This window comes from Meriones unguiculatus, chromosome 6 (assembly GCF_030254825.1).
Source record: "Meriones unguiculatus strain TT.TT164.6M chromosome 6, Bangor_MerUng_6.1, whole genome shotgun sequence".
NCBI lineage: Eukaryota > Metazoa > Chordata > Mammalia > Rodentia > Muridae > Meriones > Meriones unguiculatus.
Window position 1 is genome coordinate 13,151,849 of NC_083354.1, and position 21,997 is coordinate 13,173,845.

The window sequence follows — 21,997 nt, forward strand, 5'->3', positions numbered from 1 at the left end:
GAAATGAGTCTCGATGAGAAAACAGACTACTCTTCAGGGTATACCCGGCTGCAATCTGCACAATGGATGACCAACAGAAAGTAACTCAACAGCACCTACAGAGGCTCCTTGTCTCCAAATGCTTCTCGCTTCTATTAAATTTTATCCTGTCGTCTTTCATTTCTATTCTTGTTTTATTTATATAACTTTTTCTCTCTTTTTACCCTAACAGGCCTTTTGCATCTATATCATGGCTTCCCGTCTTCTCTTTTTATGGGATTCCCGAGTGTGTGAATGAGTGCGAATGTTTCTTCTAGCTCCTCTTGGGCTCCTTTTCCAAATTATGTTTGCTTGTTGCCCAATTCCAATGTGTTTTGGTTTTTTGTTTGGTTTTGCTTTATCTTATTATATTTCATTTTATTTAGTTATTTAAGAAAGAATTTTCTTTTAACGAATACAGGTTTCCTTAATGGGGGCAAGAACTACACTAATCTGTTGGTATAGGGATAATGGTTAGGATGTAGCTAGGGACCATTTAAGAGGAGTGGTTGTAGGGTCTCCTCCAAGATTCTCCCGGCATACTTTTAAAGGCAGAGATTATTCATCTGGTCCTCAGACATTTAACTAAAAGTTTTTGGTTTTTTTTTTTTTCAAGACAGGATTTCTCGGCATAGCCTTGGCTGTCCTGGACACACTTTGTAGACCAGGCTGGCCTCGAATTCACAGTGATCTGCCTGCCTCTGCCTCCCTGAGTGCTGGGATGACAGGCGTGTGCCACCACACCCACTGGTTTTTTTTGATGTTGATAAATTAACAAATATATCTCTCATTTTTTTTATTATCCCTGTTTATGCGTACTAATTAGAATTAAGGATAATTGGGTGAATTTTCTTTATATCTTTCAGCACTTTGTTTTGGAAAATATTTTTATTCCAGAAATGTTTTCTTTAGGAAAAAAAAAATTAATTACCCTAAATTTCAGCCTTTAGTTAACAAATATGTGAGGGACAGAAAAAAAATAATGTCATTAGCCTTTGTACAGCACAGAGATAATAAGCTAGCTAAGTTAACCGCTTTGCACATTTGTGACATTCACTCTGTAACTACTGCAGATCAAGAGATTTGCACCAAGAGTACAGTTGTCAGTGTTACGTAGAAAACAGAGGAGGTTCCAGCCACAATCAGAGGGTGAGACCTAGCCTGTCTGTTTCTATCTGAAAAACAGAATTCCCTAATTTACAGACAACCATTGTCTTGCATCCCTCGGCTTTCGCTCAAGCAGGTTTCTCGCGAGATTCGCCGGGTCAGTCTGGATCAGGGAAGGTGAAACACGACAGGGATCTCCAGCTGCAGACCAGCTCTTCCTGTGTGGCCTTCTGCACCAGCCAACACAGTGGGACCCGTCTATCCTCTAACTGATTTATTCCGTCCTCGCAATCTCCAGCCAGCCCTTCAAGGCCAATTTACTGCTTGCAATTCTGACGTGCTAGCTGCTTCCTGTTTTACCAAATGTTACTGCCTGTTCGTGCCAGGTTTGTCTCTTAAATATCAGAATCAACAACACAGATCAGTCATAGCTCTACTGGCAAGCTGTAGAGCGTGGCACAAAGACTGCTCCCCTTGGTGGCTACCGAGTAATTCTTTTCTTCTGCCTCATGACCAGCTGCTTCCTTCAGGAGGCTACAACCGCATAATCCCTTACTCAGAATTCTGTAAGAGTCGGACTTCAAGAAGACCGGTAAATTCATTATTAAAGACTTTTTTCCTAAAATATTTTATGTTGTAATTTTAATATTTTATGTCCACCACTGAGGTGTTGAAAATGGTCCTAAACAATACTGTTGGAAGACACATGGAACTTCACAGGGGTAAAAGTAATATTCGTCCAACAGCCATTCCAATATCATTAGTAAGCGCAGGGCAACACAGCAGTGAACAAACAGAAGGAAAAGGAGCCCAAGAGAAGGTACAAGAAACAGATCCAGTCAATCTAGACTAGCCTATTATAAGATGTTTGATTTCTAACAAGTGACTTAATGTCTCAGATTCTCACCATCAATCATCTATTTCAAAGCAAGAAATACTTGCTATATATTTAAGAAAGTGGATCTGTGTTTGATAGAGCAGAAATCATTAAAAATCATAAGTTATTCTTCTGCCATTTTCCTTTAATAATCTAGTATTTTGTAATATGAATTATTATATCAACATCAACAACTGGGGTTATGCCTTACAATTTTAGGCATGATAAGGCTGAGTGTTTAAAGCCCTTGCCACCAAGTGTGATCACCTGAGTTTGGTTCCTAAGTCCCTCTAGAAGAAAAAGCGAACACATGTATACAAACACACATAGAGATACAGAGAGGGGGGAGAGGGGGAGGGAGGGAGGGAGGGAGGGAGGGAGGAAGGAAGGAAGGAAGGAAGGAAGGAAGGAAGGAAAGAAGGAAGATAGGTGATAGGTAAAATAATAAAAACATTTAAATCTACAATTTGCTGCTATTTTGTCCCACAATAGTAGTCAACTCTTGGTAAAGAGTAAGACAGTCAAAGAATACTAGTCAATTTTTCTTAACTATTAACTAGTAATTACTGTCCAACGTCCAGTACCATGGGCAGATTCAAGGGAGTACAAAGAAGAGGACCTTATGCCAATTCTTAAAAATCTCTTTTGTGACCTAGCCGGGCCGCTCCTCCCTTGCGGGGCGGGGGGGGGGGGGGGGCGGATGTCAAAGAGCCAGCCATTGAGTTCATGTCAGAAATAGTCTCTGTTCCCCTTACTAGGGTACCCACTTGGATACTGAGCTACCATGGGCTACATCTGAACAAGGGTTCTAGGTTATATCCATACATGGTCATTGGTTGGAGAAACAGTCTCAGAAAAGACCCCTGTGCCCAGACATATTTGGTCCTTGTGGAACTCCTGTCCTCTCCAGGTCATACTAAGTCCTTCTTTCATATTTTTACAAGATGGGAAATGTACTTCCATCAACTCATTATAAACTGAAGCTGTATCACATTCATTGTATAAAGCAACGAAATAAACATTGAACATAATTTAAATAACAATAGAAAACAGATTTAAAAAAAAAAGCTTAGTCAAATACAGCTAAACAAGAAACATTGACCCGAAGGCCTAGATGTAGATCAAACAACTAAATTTTGAAAATTTAGATGTTCTTTTGCTCTTCTTTCCTGAGGACAACACAAATAACCAGTGAGTATTTGTACTGTACCTATCTGGAATGTACAGTTATCATCCATTGTGAAATACAAACCTGCTAAGATGTTTCTGTTAACGTGGCTGGAACCTCCATAGTACATTCCCTCAGTAACATGGCTTTCTAATAGAGCCATAAGCTCTCCACACTGTGTCTTGTTCTTGGTACTAAAAAGCTTCCTTCGATTTTGTTCAAAGCAACACATATTAAAAGGGCTGAGATTAAATTTTTTTTCTTTAGGTACAAGAGGATAATTTAAGCTAGATATTTAAATGACAGTGCATGCTTTTACAAATTTGCTAGCAGGCTTAGTTTTACTCAATGCTGGGATTAAGTTGAATATATAGTCTTAGCCTGTATTTTTTTTAATTTTTTATTAATTACACTTCATTCATTTTGTATCCCCCCATAAGTCCCTCCCTCCTCCCCTCCCGATCCCACCCTCCCTCTCCTTTCTGCATGCATGCCACTCCCCAAGTCCACTGATAGGGGAGGTTCTCCTCTCCTTTCTGATCTTAGTCTATCAGTTCTCATCAAAAGTGGCTGCATTGTCCTCTACTGTGGCCTGGTAAGGCTGCTCCCCCCTCAGAGGGAGGTGATCAAAGAGCAGGCCAGTCAGATTATGTCAGAGGCAGTCCCTCTTCCCATTACTATGTAACCCACTTGGACACTGAACTGCCATGGGCTACATCTGTGCAGGGGTTCTAGGTTATCTCCATGAATAGTCCTTGTATGTATTTTAAGAAATGTATTAAAATCATTATTTTTAGTTATTTTGGGGATTTTTATTAAGTCTACATTTTCCCACTGAGCATATTATAAAAATGTCAAGATTGGTTTCAGTTATTTTTGAGATTTTTATTAAATCTATATTTTCCCACTGAATGTATTATAAAATATGAAGTCAGTATAAATATTATTATCTAAGTTATATATAATTCATGGTTAGCCTTTTGAGTAATTTGGAATCAAACTCTTAAATTCTCAACCTGTTTTAAATATTATAGTAGTTATTGCAATTAAACAAAATAACAAAGTCTTAGCTGTTATCTGAGGGGGAAAAAATTAGTCCAAACAAATAATATAACAAAGTCACAAAATTTAAGGCTGAATTCTAAATAGAACAAATTTGCATTAAGGATACAATTGACAATGAGAATCCTCTCAGTGAGAAAGCATGAATTCAAACTTAATATGAATTACAGAAAACACTAACGCCTCCAGGATTTCATGATTATTTGAGCACAGTGCCTTTCCTTCTTGAAAGTCAGGAGTTGGTTTACCTAAAATTTCATCATGACCCTATCATAAAAACTCAAGATCAAAAAAAAGAAAAGACTTACTAAAATATTCTTTTAAAAATTCCTATTTTTTTTTTACTGTTCTTCATAGGTGCATTTGAAGAAGCTCTATTTTCTTTCAATCAGGTATCTTTCCGTTGTATAACTTTGGCTTGTATTCTCTTATCCCTTTTTCATGATCTCTTAGCTACACTGGAATCATACAGTAGTTCTAAGAACCTGACAAAGGTAATGTGGAAAGCACCTCTCAGAAGCTTATCAGGGAATCCGTCACTGCAGGCCCTCACAGGGTAGTGCCACAGTGGGTCTCCTGAAAGAGTTTCACAGATGACTTCCTGGGTCATGCCTACGAAGCACAGGAGCCCAAGCACCTGACACAGAGGAGGAGGAGGCTTCCTTTGACTCATGGTTTGAGAAGACACAGTTGTTCCATCATGGTCAGGAATGGCTTGAGAGCAGATGGCTTCCTGGTTGTAGAATGTGTGGTAACTTCTTTTGTAGCCCCAAATAGGAAGCAGAGGGGCTTTGCTGAAGAAGGACTGGGATAACCCTCCATGTTCACCCTCAGCAGGATTCTTCCTCCAGTTAAGCCTCATATCTAAACTATACCAGCCCCCCAATTAAAGAAAACAGCATCAGCAGCTGGGTAATGGATGCTCAAACGCATGAGCCCACGTCCACACCCCACATCAACCATAACAGTTCAGGGTGAAGGCAGTCAATGAAACTGGGGCTTTGTTTTGCGTTCATCTGGACAGAGGAAAAGTTACACGCATCTTTCAGTTTTGTCCTGATGTGTCTGCTCGCCAAAGCCTGGTGGATCTCTGATACCCTTCAACTCCTTGGCATCCATTCTAGCAGCAGCAACAGTAGAGGAGATTCATCGACTGTGTACATCATGCAGGCTTGCGACAGTACTTTATTAAATCCAAGTTACAACTTTCTCTTATGAACCCCGCTTGAAGGGCTAAAAGCACTTAAAGTGAAATCGTTTGCTCAAAGATATGCAGCTTTCAAAGTCAAAGCTGCTATACTAGCAGTCTCCGCAAAGCCCCCACCCTTTACTCCTCTTGGCAACTAAGAGGCGAGTGAAATAGTCCCTCCTCCCTCAGCTCAAAGAGTACTAGCTTCCTCCCAATTTGCATCCAGTTTTTTAACATAATTATTTGCATAAAATTCAAGTTGAACTGATTTTTACTGCACACTGAATAGTAAAAGAAAAATACAAAATTTGGGGCTGGGAAAATGGCTCAACATTTAAAAGCATTTGCTGCTCCTGCCAAGGTCCCAGGATTAGCTCCCAGCACCCACGTGGCAGCTAAGAATCGCCTAGAACTCCAGTTGCAGAGGATCTGACTCTAATTGTTTTGTTGGGCACCACACACACAGTACACAGGCATACAGGCAAAACACCCATAAAATAGAAGAGAAGTAAATATATATCTTTTTAAGAAAGAAAATATAAAAATGTAAAAAGTAGAGTAATAATACCTAATGAATTGAAAGAAGAACATGAACTAGACCAGGAATGAGCATTCTAGCCAGTGTTTCTCGTGGTTAAAGGAGAGAAAGGCGGTTTTGTCCTCAAGCCTCAGGGGTTGGTTATTTATGAGAAGTGAACAGCTCACATGCCTGCTGTTCTACCAAGTTCTGCTTCTGTGGCTCAAAGAACAAAACTAAGCAAAAACTACCTGGGAAGAGTGGAGGTAGCAAGCAAGAAAGACAATAATCCCTATTTACCTTCCCATAACATTGTTTTCTTGCAGCATTAATTGTGGAATGTGAATGCTACACGTGAGAGTATTATGTGGTTGCACTCAGAATCTGAACACTAAAGCACAGACATGAATCGTTTTAAAAGAACGGCTTAGGGTAAACCATTAAAAGGAAAATGTGCTCTCCACACTCGCCTCCCGGACCGCTGGCTCTCTCTAGCGAGCTCCCTACTGAATCTGTTCCCTGGGTGTCAAGCTCTCTAGCATCGCTAGTCCTCTTTAACAGTTCTTGGTTTTTTTTTTCCATGTTTCTTTCATCTTTTTTAAAAACTCAGTTTGCTCTAAAGAAGCTTTCATGATGAAATCAGCAGCCTATACACAATTTACAGATCTGTTTGCCCCATCAGCATCAGGATGGTTGCTTTTCACCAGTTCATTTTCAACTCCCGAAATAATTTTTCTCTCAAGAGAAAATATGATCCCCCACTTGAAATTCATAAGTTAATTTTTTTTCAAAATCCCAACATGTACGGGGGTAACTTATGTTGAAAGTAAAGTAATTCTAGAACTCAAAGGATCAAGCATCCAATTCTTTAGTTTGTACCTCAAGATTGGCTTTGTGTCCATCCAACATCTTTACTTTGTACCTCAAGACTGGCTCTTTTCCACATCATGCCCCTCTGTTCTCTGCACTGCAAGGATTTCAAGGGCTGCCAATGGGCTCTCTGGCTATCAGTGAGGAGCATGAACGGGAAACATGGCCAGGAATACAGTCTAGGAATTTATTGCTTGCTTTTCTTCCCTGCTGAACATCTGAGGATTGGCTAGGTGGCATCCTTGTTCCCAAGGTTCCTCTCACGGTACCTTTCCCATATATCTGTCCTGGGAGATTCTGGTAATAATTTTTATCGTGTGCCTAAGAGTAATGGAGAGCCCTCAGCCGTGCGGAGCCACTGACCTATGGCTTGCATTTTGTTGAGAAAAATCGGACTGCAACAATATAACTACTAATCAAAATTTTCTTCAGACAATTCAGTTTATAAGTGTTTCCTCTTTCCTTTGGGACTCGGAACGAACACTGCGGTTAGACAGGAATAAATAGGGTGTGGTTCTTACTGCTAGCACAGGGTTGGTAAATGCCAAATTCAGGCCCAGTGTTGTGGATGTGGATGAGATGGTCCCTGTCTAGTATGGCCTTTTGTTTGGTCTCATACTCCTCTGGCACCATCTTTGAATTGCTAGCCATTTTTAGACAAGCGCTCACAGTTTTGTTTTGTTTTGTCTTCATATTTTATTGATTCTTTGTGAGTTTCACATCATGCACCCCGGTCCCCCTCATCTTCCAGTCCCCTCGTAGCCACGCTTTGTCCTTGAGACCTCCTCCACAAAGAATATAAAAAACAAACAAAATATAAATAAACAAAACAGAGCCTAGTCAACATCTTGTGGAAGCTGTCGTGTGTCACAGTGTGTCCCACAGTGCACGCCTCTGTCCACGCGTCTTCACTTGCAAATGTTCACTGCAATGAGTCATTGGCCTGGTTTGAGGCCTCTGGCTTCTGTGACACCAACACTGGATCCTCACTGGAACTCCTCTCTGATATCCTGTTGTTGTCCTGTGTCGTGGAGATCAGCAAGAACGGCCTTTTCACACTGACCAACAGTTCATACATGAGGTAGATATTAGGATGGGCCAACTCAAAGCCCTGGGTCTACGCCTGGACTGTAGCTGAGCTGGTCAGCCTTTCTTCCCTCCCACATCTGCCCCACCAGGGTGAATTCTCCAGGACTGCTCTGGGTAGCCCTCCCCGCCGCCCTCACCCTCAATGCTGCCATCAGCGGGAGACGGGGTCAGCTCTCCCACTCTCATACCCTTGGGCCCAGCTCAACAGTGCCTTCACCCTCCAGGCCAGCTCCACTGTATTGTCCGGACAAGATGTGAAGCCTACTCTGCCAAGCGCTACAGCCAGTGAGAAGCAGGGATAGATAGCTTTCCTAATTTCATGGTCTCAGGTCCAGCAGGTGAGAGGGGCTAAGGAAGACGGCATTATGCCCTCAAAGGGTTCACAGTTTTGTCACACTGTGATTCACAGATTTTGAAGCCACTTTTGTAAATCTCCTATAGATGCCGAACACAAATGCAACTCAAATAACAGGCCCAGATGCTTTTCCATGCCTTAATATCGCTTAAACACTATCTTTGAAGCTTTATGTTTAATAATTCATTTCATTCTTTGACAGACATTGACAGGAACAGAGCCACAGAGAACCCAGCCAACTAACTCAAGATGATGCTGCCTGGCAGTCTGAAAACTGGATTTCCAGAGGACATAGCCTAGCTTCCTCAATGCCATATGCCTCCAAGAAGGAATCATAAAAGAGACAACATTTAAATTCAGTTAACAGATGAACCTTAAAACAGTAAACTGCCATTGACTGATGTTCTGAAAGGACTGTGTTTCTTACACAGAAAGGCTAAGGACAGAGTCATAATCACCAAAGAAACGACAGACACTGAGGTTCTCTTACAATAATGCTAGTGAGCATGGTTGAAGGATTTTACAAAAGTTACAAAATTTAGTGTTTTCTTGTTCTGAGACATCCAACAATACCAAATAAAACCCAAATGTGACTTTATAGAGTGTGATCATGATTTCTTAAGGTATACACCCACTTGTGTATATATAATATTTATGGATTCTTGGGGTGTGTGTGTGTGTGTGTGTGTGTGTGTGTGTGTGTGTGTGTGCTTAGCTTGTGCATGCATGCCACAGCATACGGAGGTCAGGTAACAATTTAAAAGAGTCGCTTCTCTCTTTCTCCCACATGGCTTTCAGGGATGGAACCCATCTTGTCAGGCTTGGTGGCAACTGCCAAAACTTGTATATATATAATTCTATTCAACATTAACAAGTTGTTAACACTCAGGTCTAGCAACTAATTAAATAAACACAGTATCTAAGATGTACCTTAATTCTATTCATCTGTTTCTAAAGCACAGACTTAGTTCTTGAATTAAAAGGACATGTACTACCCCACTGCTTGTGAAGAGGAAGATGAAAGGACATATTCTGAAGACAAGGACACCCGTTATCTTAGAAATTATAGAACTGAAGGTTTTTACTTTAACTGCTATAATACCATGTGGCTTTGTCACATAATATTAAATATTAATATTAAATATAAATATTAAGTGTCACATAATATTTATTTAGCTGTTTGCTTGCTGAGCAGAGAATTAAGCACTCTCTTTTAATATAGTGTCGGTATTACCTTCTTTTCTTTCAAAAGTACTAAATGTTACTCTTATTAACCTATAAATATCTTTCCCAACATTTTAGACACTTTTCACAGTAACAAAATTCTTCTTTCTTTTTTTTTTAACGTTTCCACCACTGTTTTAACAACTCTCAAACAGACTACAAAAATGACTGCTTGATTATGAGGGTACTTGTAAGCATTTCAGGGGGGGGGAGATAAATATACCCATCATTATCCTTATCTGACTGTCAGACTCTGTGAGGTGATCCTTAAGCTTCCCAATGTCACAACAAAATGAAAGCAAGCCCCTCTCCCCTCCAAATGAATGAGCTGGCTGACAAGGCTAGCTAGTGTGCCTAAAGGACATCCTAGTCACGGGTATTATTTTTTTTTATCAGTTACATTTTATTAACTCTGTATCCCAGCCGTGTCCCGATCCCTCATTCCCTCCCAGTCCCTCCCTCCCTCCCTCATCTCCACCGTGCCCCTTTCCAAGTCCACTGATGGGGGGACCTCCTCCCCATTCATCTGATCCTGTTTTATCAGGTATCTTCAGGACTGGCTGCAAAGCCCTCCTCTGTGGCCTAACAGGACTGCTCCTCCCTTCGGGGGTGGGGAGACCAAAGAGCCAGTCATTGAGTTCCTGTTAGAAATAGTCCCTGTTCCCCTTACTATGGGAAACCAATTGGTTACTGAGCTACCACAGGCTACATCTGAGTGGAGGTTCTAGGTTATATCCATACATGGTCCTTGGTTGAATGTCAGTCTCAGAAAAGACCCTGTGCACGGGTATTATTTTAAGAGATGAGCAAAGGAGGAAACCCCGCAGCCCAGCTCATAAAATATGAACTGAAGGTGCAAAGAAGACCCAATAAATACTACTTAGAACAAGGGATTCATTGTTTCCCACCAGTCCTGTGAGGGGCTCTGTGATCTCAACCCCTGTCTGTTAGGGGAGCCTCTTCCTTTAACCTGTGGGATGTTATTTTTTTTAAGCCAAGCTACTACATTATTTATGATTATACGTAGTAGCTGGTCTGTGTGTTCCTGGTGCACATGGACTGAGACATAGACTTTACTTTCCCCCAAGTCAGTATTTTAATGCAGAAGGATGATAGGGCTTTTTGCTAGAGCTGCTGTGGTTGCGGATGGTAAATTGGCTGCTGGGCCAGCGTGAGGTAGACGGGGGGGAGGGGGTCCCCCACACATCTTCCACCTGCACACCTCGAAGACCAGCTTTGAATAGCTGCCTCATTTACTGTCCTTTCAAGGTGCTTTTAAAACATACTTCGTTTCTTTTTCAGCCTGTGTCTACATTATCTCCATCTAGTCCATTACTGCCTCTTGAGAATTTAATAAAGAAAATAATTTCTTAATATCAGTGTCATCAATCTTGAATGAAGACAATGTAAAGAAAAGTTGTGCGGAAAATTGAATGCTGAATTACTTTTAGTCAGTGTTGGAGTCTTTCCAACCTTTCGTTTTGCTTTAACCTGCGTCCTTGTATATTTTAATCATCTTTAAGAATAGTAAAATCAAAGACGTCAATTAAGTTTTGTCAAAGGGATCCTCAAATAGAGTAGAAAAGAAGGCGGGGAGCGGTGGGGTGTCAGGGAAATCATTGCAGGGGACAGCAGAAGCCAGTGGATCCGAATGCCCTGGCCTGCTCTCCTCCCTGTGGGTGGAGGCTGCACCTGGCACAGCGCGCGTCATTACCTTTCCCTTCTCAACGATTGAGGAAGCAAGAGGCTGTGCCTAGGTTATCAAGCTGGAACTAATCGATTTTCAACTAATCTAAGTCCTTAGTTATAAAGAAAGTAGGACCAAAGGCAAATCCCAGGAAGGGTGGGAAGGGTAAAGACAGCAGGCCAAGATAGCCTGGGGGCTCCAGAAACCAGAACTAAAAAGTGGAGAATTAAAAGTGTTGGAGTTGGGACAGGGGGAGAGGAAAGAGTGTGTAATTATAGACAGTGAGTCAGGCCCTAGAGGTGGTGCTTGGGGTCTTTCCAGTGTCTTCAAGCTATATGTCCATGCCTTCCTAATTCCCCAGACACTTGTCTTCAGACTTTTAAAACTGACTGTTTTGTAAGTGACCATTAAGATATACATTTTTTTTTTAATTTAACTCTGTTTATAGTAATCTCCCTCTGGGAGCGGCATCAGTCACTTGGCAATAAAATAACTTGAACAACCACAATCTGGTTGTCTCGGTTATGAATGAGGGTGATCATTGATGAAGAGAGAAAAGGTTTTCATCCTTAGCAATACTTTTTCCCCTTCAAACAGACTGGGGCGGAAGGGCGGAATTTAAAGAATGATTGTTGTATTGCCCAGTGTTTTTATTTCCTACTTCAGACGGAATCCATGGAATAGGTGCTAGAGTGGTTTCAAATGATCTATTCGCTCAACTCATCATTTACATTTAAAAAAAATGCTTTTGAAAGCGTTTACGGGTGTGTTTCTATTACACCTGTTAAAAACTCTATTTCAGAGAGTCCATGTCATAGGTGCCATCTTTACATATGTTTATGTGTAAGTTCCTCTCCACCGAGCACTTGAGTCAGCCCAAAGCAGAAATATCAATGAGGACATAAACATATTTTTCCAATATCAGGGGAGCTTATTGAGTTTAAGAAGGGAGCCTAAATTTAATGTTCCCCGCACTGCTCCTTTCATACCTAACATGTTAAAATGTTATAAACCATGAAAACCTTAGAAGTTACATCTACATACTTTATACTTGAACGTATTCTTAAAATGTATCTGAAAGGGATTTAAGAGCAACGCATCCATGAGCCAAAAACTACTAATAAGCACAAACGTCAGTTTTCGCTTTCAGGAAAATATATGTAGGTAATGAATAACACAAGTTTCTCATTTTTTTTATCATTTGCTCTTAATGTTGTATCATTTAGCATAATTAAATAATTAGGTAAAATATTGATATCTAATCTTTAAATCATTCTAGAAATATCCCAAAGATTCTATCTTTATGTGACAGAAACTGCACTTAAATTCTAAAGATGCATAATTTAATTGTTCATTTGCATAAGTACTTCATACATAAACCAAGTAAACATTTAGGAAAAATACATTAAAAAGCAATATATATATGTATATATATATATATATATATATATACCGTAAAGAAATTTTTGTACCCCACAGAATTAATTGGTATCAATTCAACAAAAATTTAACTGATGTTCAACAATTTGAGAGTAGGGGTTTAGCTTGTAAGTCTCTTGCTTTAACAAAAGCTAAATTTGATCAAACTATTTAGCTTTGCTTCTTTAAAGTGAGCAAGTTGCTAAAATAACTTAAAGGTAAAAAATAATGAGTTTAGTTTAAATGTAGATGCTTGCATAGCTAAGTCCTGTTACATTTTACTTTTACCTTTTACTAGAAAATAATCTTTTTCACTTATATAAAAAAACAATAACCAATTCACAAGAAAATTTTATAAATAAATATTGTGTTGGATATGATTCTGAGTCTGGATTAGGTTGAATTAGTCATGGGAAATGTTACAGATGTTACCCACACGTTTACACACACTCCAAACACACCCCTGCTACTGCTAACCAGACTCACTGGGACTTGGTCACCACAACAGAGACCTTTTTTGAGATGCTGGAGAAATAAATTCCCCTTGAGCTTCATAACATTGTGAAACACAGCCCAGGTAACATACGCTGCTGAATGTTACCTTAAAAGCACTGGGGGGTTTTTTGGGTTCGGTTTATAATGATATCATACCTTTCCCTTTCCAAGTATACTTTGATTTGTTTTATGCGCGGAGGAAACACAAAAGTGAGTTTTATGCTAAGTAGTGATTGGCTGTAAAGTTTGGTTGTATGAGTAGACACGTTTTAAGAGCAATAAAACTGTACCTCGATTTCACCTCACGACAACCACAAGAAACTCATCCAGAGTCAGGATCCATTTTCTACTAATTTCTTATGACACATTTATTTGGGGATTATTAAAAAAGAAAACACCACATGGTTTGTTACTGAGGAAAACACTGTCCACCTGTTTAAGCACGATCAAATGCTTCTGGAGTTTAACTCTAATACTATTTCTTAGAATAAAATAAATAACTATATATTGATATAAGTAATGAGCTGGGATGACAACTGTGTTGTCATACCATGACCAACACAAAAAAAGATCATTAATTTAAAAGAAAAAGTATCACTTAATGGTAAAACAGTGTTGAAATCATTGAATAAATTGCTTTCTGATTTTTTTAATTTTCTCTGTATTTATAACAAACAATGCATACAATTTCAAAACTCTAATAACTTTCTAACATAGCAATGAATACCAGTTAGAAATGATCAAAAGATTCCGTTTAATGAAATATGTTGTTAAGGCAGATGAATGGCTGAGCTATTGTTACTTAATCACAAATTCTCTTTTGTCACATTTTAGATGGCTTAAGCTAATAACTGACATTAGTCCAATCAATTTTAGCTTCTCCTCTAAAGTGAACAAACCACTAAAATAACTGAAAGATTAAAGGTGATAAATTTTGCTTTAGCTGCTTATGTGGTTAAAGTTCACACCTGAATATAGTGATTTGCATTTAATTACACTGAGTGAAAGCTGGTCTAGTGACATTAACATTCTTGAATGAAAAAGCTGCAAATTAAAATACAGTGTGAAGGCTATTTTCACAGCCCTTATACTAAGAAGAAGGAATCAAGCCAGTTTAGAATTACATTCTACTTGAAAGCTTTCGCTGAAACCTGCCAATTCTATGTACAAAAGAGAAGCCACAAGGAGGACCTGCAGAGCACCTGATGTGCAGGAGACGACGGTTTCCTAAAGCTCAGCACTAAAAGCTTTGTCCCTGGTAACACAAAACATATGATTCAGTAAGCCCCTGTCCTTCTTGCCAGGATTGCTAGGAGTAAATGACCACAGCATATTAAGAAACATACATTACAAACGTGTCACCAAGATTGGTTGCTATCTGACTTCTCAGAAAGTATTTCCTTTGAGACAGTATACAAGGATATTTTTAACTAGGTGTAGAGTAAAAATATCTTGAAGTCAACCCAGATAGCATTTTAAAACTAAAATATTTAAAGGTTTTACTTTATATAGCTCTTGATTTTTTTTGAAGTTTATTAAATTTGTTAAATTTTAAGTCTTAAAACTAAATTATGTTTAATGTTACTTTCCCTTAAACATCTAAAGATAGCCAATTCATCTTCAGTTTATACTAAAGTGTTTTAGTATAAAACAGCCCTTGTAAAGTCATCTTAAGTAGGTAAACTATTTAATATTCTGGAAATATTGGGTAGTAATCCGCCATTTGAGACTGTCAATATTTAAAAATTACCATGAAGCACTAGCACTGAATGAAATATAATTTTAAAACCTATTCCTTAATATCCTTGTTAATATTTACAGAAATTATCAATTTAAAAATTTTTAATCTCAAAGGAGAATTTGGTATAAATACCATGAAAGCAAGTTTTATATTTTTCTAGCTATGACTACATTTAGCCACCACACTAAGAAATGTTAGCTTGAAACTTCTCTTTTAAACTACTTTTTCACTGAACTCCCTTGATTGTTAATATTTTACAGCTCCATTTAATCTTGCTTAATTTTATTTAAAGATTTTTTACAATAATTTCTTCCCCTGGGTGAGAATTTTTGAGTAGCACATGAATAGGTCTGTGTTCACATGCTCTTTAAATCACTAACAAAGAAATGGAAAGTTATCTTTATTTTCCCACACATAAATACTGGTCTTTCTTTCTTTCTTTTTTCCTTTTTGACCAATGCATTGCTCTCCTTATACATTTCCCTTTTTACAGTATTGCCTTTTATGCACATCTTTAAATTAAATTCTAATAAGCTCCCAAAGGACCAAATTCTATCCAAATTGTGACTGTTTAATTTTAGCTTTCCATGTTAAATATATGTGACTCTATAACCTAGAGCAAAATCTTGTATCTGTGTAAAAAGGGAAACAGAAGCTATGGAGGGGAGTCTTATGAAATGAATATATAAACACAGCCACCTACCAAAGAGCTACCGCCCCGTTAGAAAAACTTCCACTTTATAGTAACCCAGATGAACAAATAAACGAACAACGTACCTAAGTTGACGAAGCTCATGACCATGTCAGCATCATTTAGGAAGTTGGTATCGTGTAGGCTGGCAAGAGGTGGGCTCCGAGTGGTCAGAGGAATCCTTGGAGATAAGTGCATACGATGAGCATACCCGCTGGGGGAGGCTGGGTGCGCCTTTCTTGCTTCCTTGTCCTCTCCTGCCAGGGATACCCTCACCAAGTATTCCGACTCCCCAGGATTGTCTTCACTGGTCATGGCATTGTACAGATCCAGCATGAAGAGGGGTGCAGACGAGGCTTGCTTGCCAGGTGAGAAGGGCCTGGGTCTGTGAGGCAGACCCAAAATAGAGAGGATTTCCCTCTGTATCTCCCGTCTTTCGTGGTTCCGTAGTCTTCTATAAATAAAACTGGAGTGAACATGATTGTCTCCCAAGCCTCCTTTTGCACAGCCCACTTGAACCCAGCTGCTCCAGAGGAAGCCCACAGTAACCCTAAGTAAAAATACAGTCCAATGCATTTTTGTCCAAAGGCAAAAGTCGATATTTTTAATCCTTGTCCACTTAAAAAATAATAATAATAATAATAATAATCCAGGTTCCTTGGAGGTACACTTTGCCAGGAGCTGTAAAAACAAATTTACCTATTCTTCATGACAGTGATATTTCTGAACACGGCATCCTCACTCCATTTTCTTCTCCTGCTTTAAATATTTTAGAATACGTCAATAGTAGTTATTTCTAAGAAAGCTGAAGGTCAGATTTCTAATTATCCACAGTTGTTAAGAACTTTTGCGGTGTTGATGGAGCAAAAGCTGGCTAAAATTATTTGACCAAATAACCTATGCATTCCTATGTGAATTTATGATAACCAGGCCTTTGGTATTTGAACTGACGAAAGCTGGTCTTCTGATAGACTGTAGCTCCCAAGTTCTCTTCACTTGCTCTGACTTCTTCCCAATGCTTGAACTCTTTCCAAAACAAATCCTGAGGTCTGAATCACAGATCTACGCTGGTCTGCACCTTAGTGTTGGAATTATGCTTGTCCGGCAGCCTAGTGATAACTTGAACATCTTTTGTATGGTCTTAGTGTAAAACAAGACCCAAGGTTATTCTGTTCAAGTAAATGTGTTTCCCTGAATTTACTTGAAATCCTTCCTGTAAATCCATTCAATCTCTTCCTCCTTCTCACAGTTAATTCCACCTCCAGCAGGCACAAATATACCAGCCCTCTTCAAGAGAGATCTAAAGAGAAATGTAAGCACAACCCTGCTGGGAAAGAAGAGGCTTCTCATTGTAATTTGAAACTGGTAAAGCAAAAAGAAGTTAACCCTTTTGCTACCAGAAAAGCCTCCATTTTTGCAATTTTATAACCATGCGTCTAACATTCAACAGTGATATATGGGATGTACAAGTTCCAGGGAGGATAAAAACCAGTTTTCAAGTAGCAGGCTGAAAACTTTGCCACCCTTCCATATAGAAATGTTTTAGGTCTTTTTAGTAGAATGCATTTAATACATTTCTACACTAAGTGTCAGGTTGTAGCAAGTTACCGTGCTGAGTTCCATACTTGAGATTATCTCTAGCTTTTGAAAGTCATTAAAATTTACTTCTTAAAAAAAAAAAACGAAAGAACAAATTTAAAATTGGAATAAGTTTATTGATTCCTAGTGACAACCAGTCACTTTAGAGCAAAAGAAGACAATGAATCATTAAATACATTCTATTCCAAAGAAAGTTATAATGATTCAGGATGGGATTTAGATAGCTCCAACTTAATTGTCTGTAGAAACGATTTAATCAGAAATATATATTTATTCTGATTAAATTAATAGTTGAACTAGAAATATCTTACAATGTTATCATTCATAACTTTTACATTACAACTGAAATGTAGACATCCTTACAGTGAGATATTTATTACAAAGAATACTCAGAACTTTGATTTGTTTTAAGTTGTACAAATAAATAAACAACAGTCGTGCTAAAGATCAGCTATCCCACGAGACTACACACAGATTGGAAGTGGAATTCCTGGACTCTGATGGGCAGAACAGAACCAGTGTGCACCTTTCTAAAATGCCATACCTAATCTGAGGAAATGAGTGAAGTATGTGTTTATCCTTAATGGTTAATGCCTTTAAAATTTGGAAGTCTGCAATGTTTCTCTGCCTGCTATAATTTTCCTCTCAGGCACACATTTAACCTTAGCGTTTACAGTGCTTTCATTGTCTGGGACAGCATTCCGATAGCAAGGTAAATTTATCGAGTGAATTCTAGAACTGCGGTGAAATCCTAATGCTCTCTCTGTCTCTCTCTCTCTCTCTCTCTCTCTCTCTCTCTCTCTCTCTCTCTTTGCCTAGAGGTATCTAGTTTCTTGTTTAATTTCTCTTAGCATAGTTCCTCCCAGTGAAGAAAACAGACACATTTCTCATGGTCTTCAGTTCATTGGTGAATGCAAGACACTGAAGGGGCTTCTGAATCTGGGCACACACGTCATTTCTCTTGCTCAGATTCACCAGGGAAACTCGACAGTGCAGCCAAACAGTCTCCCCACTGAAGGCTTCGCATCATTACAGAGGCCACCACAGGAGGAGCAGCAGCCCAGATGCTGCTCTTGGGGCACCGTTGTGAAAACAGACATCACAAAGAAGGGCAGCCATGCAGGCTTGCAGAGACCAGATAACCACTACAGTAAGCAACGGTTTGGACTGCTAAAATTCCAGAGATTATTTGCTCAGCCTTCAAACCAAACAGCAAATTCTGCTCATCAGGACAGATTCAGATCAATTACTCTTTTGTGTTTATGAAACATATCAAGTAGGCTACGGGAAAACCTCTGTATTTTAAAATACATTTTCAAAGCTGTGACTTTGCTTCATGCCTCAAGAGCACAACAGAGTTACAGAGGAAAATCAGCTGCACTAAAAGAAGAAACAATATTACATACTTGTTTACTTTTTTCCTAAGATACTTGTATCTTAGGAAAAGATACTTATAAGACTGGATGTCACAAGTCTCAAGAACTGTTCTCCTGAACCATAATTTATGATAGTAATCACTATAATTGTAATTTGATTGTTTACCCAGGCATATATAGCTTTCTATTGTATTAGCAATAAGTTGCTGGCAAGCTTGGTCAGATTTTAGTATCTACTCTAACCACCACTTCTCTTCTAGTAGACTAGATTTAGCCCACTCTGATTTTTTTTTAAAGATCGATGAGGAGAAAAAAAAATAAGAAAAAAAAAAAAAAAACACCTAAGACTAAACAGGAAATGCCAGTTACTGTACAAAAAGTTAGAATCATTTTTAATTAAAAGTAAATCATTTTACCACATCCCAGTTCCTGGATAGATTTATACCTAAGTGTTTGAGAGCAGCTTGAAAGACGGAGTAGATTTTGTACCTGCAAATTTAGAAAAGATGCACATTTCTGATATGTATTATACAAGGAATTGACAAGCTGTATAGTCACACACAAGAAAGGAAGAGCAAAGTTAGGCTTATCACAAGAATTATTCTTAACCATCACCAAGAGGCACTTCCACAAAAACCCATTCCTTTCCCTGTTGCTTTGGAACAAAAACAGGGCCCAGCTAAGAAGCCTCTCCACAGGTCACTCTTCTTTTGAAGTTTCTCTTCTCACTGAAATCTGATGCCTTTCTCTCTGGATCTGTGGTGCAATCATACCCAATTTACCAATTTCAGTTTTTCCAGATTTCTCAAAAGAAACCCATTCAGTCGGTAGTTGAAACACTTGTAAATCTTTTTTGTTCTGGAACTTTCCTCTTATCTCTCTTAAGCTTTGATTGTTGCTGGTTTTGACGGAGAGACAAGGTATCTGGAAGGGGTGAAGTCAGCAGGCGTGAAGAAGACCATTTAGGTTGCTGGATGAGCTGGCAGCAAAGAGAATTCTAGTAAGGGAACTACAGAGCCCGCTGCGTCCAGAGGAAGACAGAGCAATACTGCAAAACCTCTCTCTGACAGGCTTTTTTTTTGGGGGGGGGACATTGATGTTTGTTTGCTTGCTTTTCACAGTGACTGGAAAGGGACTGTAGTCATGAGCAGTCTACGCTTTGTCCAATCAACAGCTAGTAAATGAAATGTAGGAAACTGATAATAAAGATAATAGAAAATAGAGATGTTTTGATATGTTTGCTATTATTGAATAACCAGGATATACCGGATTTTTATATGACATGTTTCTAAGATTGTTTTATATGAGTTCAAGACTCTAGGTAGTAATTATAATAGATATTTCTTGATAAAATAAAGCAACAGTTAGTCATTTAAAAGTAGGCATTCTTAGTAGAACATCAGTCTCATGATTCCTTAACTACTAGATTCCAATTCTATCAGACAACAGCCGTGATTCAGAAGGAAAATAATTGTGTGATGAGTTACATTCATATTCACAAAACCCTCTGTTACATTATCAACGTGGAATTCTATTGAATTAAAGTTGATAACCCTCATAGATGTGGTTAATATCTGCTCCTGTCGGCAAATACCACATTCTTCTGAATGACAATGGCTTATATTTGTGTAACGGTTAGTCTTGGTTGTCAGCCTGACGGAAACTCAGATCAGCTAAGAGATGATGCTTTCCAATGAGTCTGCAAGGTTATCTTGTGGATAGTTAACTGAAAAGGAAGGCACTGCCCCAGAGTTGGCAGTGCCTTAGATGGGCACTCGAGCTCTAAGGACCTGTTTCCTGTGCTTGATTTCTTGTCCTTGTTGGTACGTGCATCTACCCCACAGCCGCTGCTACTGCTCCCGCTATCACCTCTGACAACCAGATCCCAGCTTCTGTGGTCTTTCAATGTGGACTGAAGAACAGCAGTTCCCCCGGAGATCCTCGTCATATGAAAACCCCCAAACAACCCATATCATGGACTGAGTAGATACTGGGTTGTCCGTCTCACCAAAGTGCAGGCTTGCTGGATATTCACATAATCCCATCTAACTAATACCGTTTTGCAATGAATATTCATTCTACCCGTACTGTTTCTCTAGAGAACTCTGATTAATACGATGTTTGCCCTCGTGATAACATTATGGCCCTTATTGCAATGCCAGAGAACCTCCGAAAATGAGCACAATCTGTTAATTAGATTTTTAGCAATCATGAAAATTGCCTGCAAAGTCTCAGAAGAATGGAGTTGCATAAAAGATATCCAGGAAAAGCAGAGCACGCAGAAAAGCACCAAACGAGGCGTGTAAGTGAGGGCCAAAGTCAAAGCTCTTAAACCCACTCTGCTCACACCTTACACCCTTGCAGGGGGCTGACTCTAACCAATATGTTGAAGAACCCAGAACTTGTAGGAGTGTGACAGCTCCATGACAGGTATGGCTGCCAACCCTAATTATTCCCATTAATAATAAATGTCACTATTGATGGTCAAAAGGATCTAATTTGAAGGAAATTTTAAAACTGCATAATGCGAAATTGCTTTTTCATAGTATCTTTTGTTATAGCGAATACAAAATGTTTTGTTGTGGGCTGGAGAGATGATTTCATGGTTAAGAGCACACACCGCCCTTGCAGTGTACCTGGGTCGGGTTCCCAGCACTCACGTGGCAGCTGGACCCAGCCAGGGGATCCAGTTTCTTCTTCTGGCCTCTGTGTGCACCAGAAGCACACGCGGGCGCACTTACAGGCAGGCAAAACACTCGTACACATAAGAACGAATAAACCCTAAAGGACCATCACTGGATTTTTCTCAGAGGCTTTAGGATAAATTCAGAACCTAAGAAAGTATCCGCAAATATGTCACAGAAAGTATTCATGTATGTACACATACACATATATATGTGTGTATATTGTGTATATATGTATACATGTAATCACCCAAAATCCTCTGCAAATTAAGAGAATATGGACTTTGCTTTGTAATGTGCAATATTGTTAGGGAATATAATGGATAATATAAAGTTATTAATATTTGAGCTAATAAGATTGAATTTTTTAATATTTTTAATTTTTAAATAATTTTATACATTCACTTGTATCCCAGCTGTAGCCCTCTCCCTCTTTCCCTCCCATTCCTCCCCTCCCTCCCTCCCTGCCCCCTTCTGACTCCACTGAGAGGGGGTGTCCTCCTCTCCTTCTGTCTGGCCCTAGCTTATCAGTATCTTCAGGATGGTTGCAATGTCCTTATCTGTGGCCTAGCAAGGCTGCTCCTCCCTCAGGGGAGAGGGGAAGCTCATGAGTTCGTGTCAGAAATAATTCCTGTCCCTCTTCCTAGGGAACCCACTTGGATACTGAGCTACCATGGGCTATGTCTGAGCAGGGGTTGAGGGTTATATCCATGCATGGTCCTTGGTTGGATAAACAGTCTCATAGAAGACCCCTGTGCTCAGATATATTTGGACCTTGTGGGGCTCCCTGTCCCCTCTAGGATATACTAATTCCTCCTTCCTTCATATG

General features: G+C 39.3%; 1 protein-coding gene across 2 annotated transcripts in view; it reads right to left on the minus strand.

The window, feature by feature from the left end:
* Bmp5 (bone morphogenetic protein 5) overlaps window positions 1–16,801 on the minus strand; it is a 116,848-nt gene extending 100,047 nt beyond the window's left edge. For both annotated transcript variants that reach the window (XM_060384747.1, XM_060384746.1), the window contains exon 1: window positions 15,596–16,801. In XM_060384747.1, coding sequence (XP_060240730.1) covers window positions 15,596–16,085 — 490 coding nt within the window. In that variant the 5' untranslated portion in view covers window positions 16,086–16,801. The remainder of the gene's footprint in view (window positions 1–15,595) is intronic.
* Window positions 16,802–21,997: the final 5,196 nt, after the last annotated feature.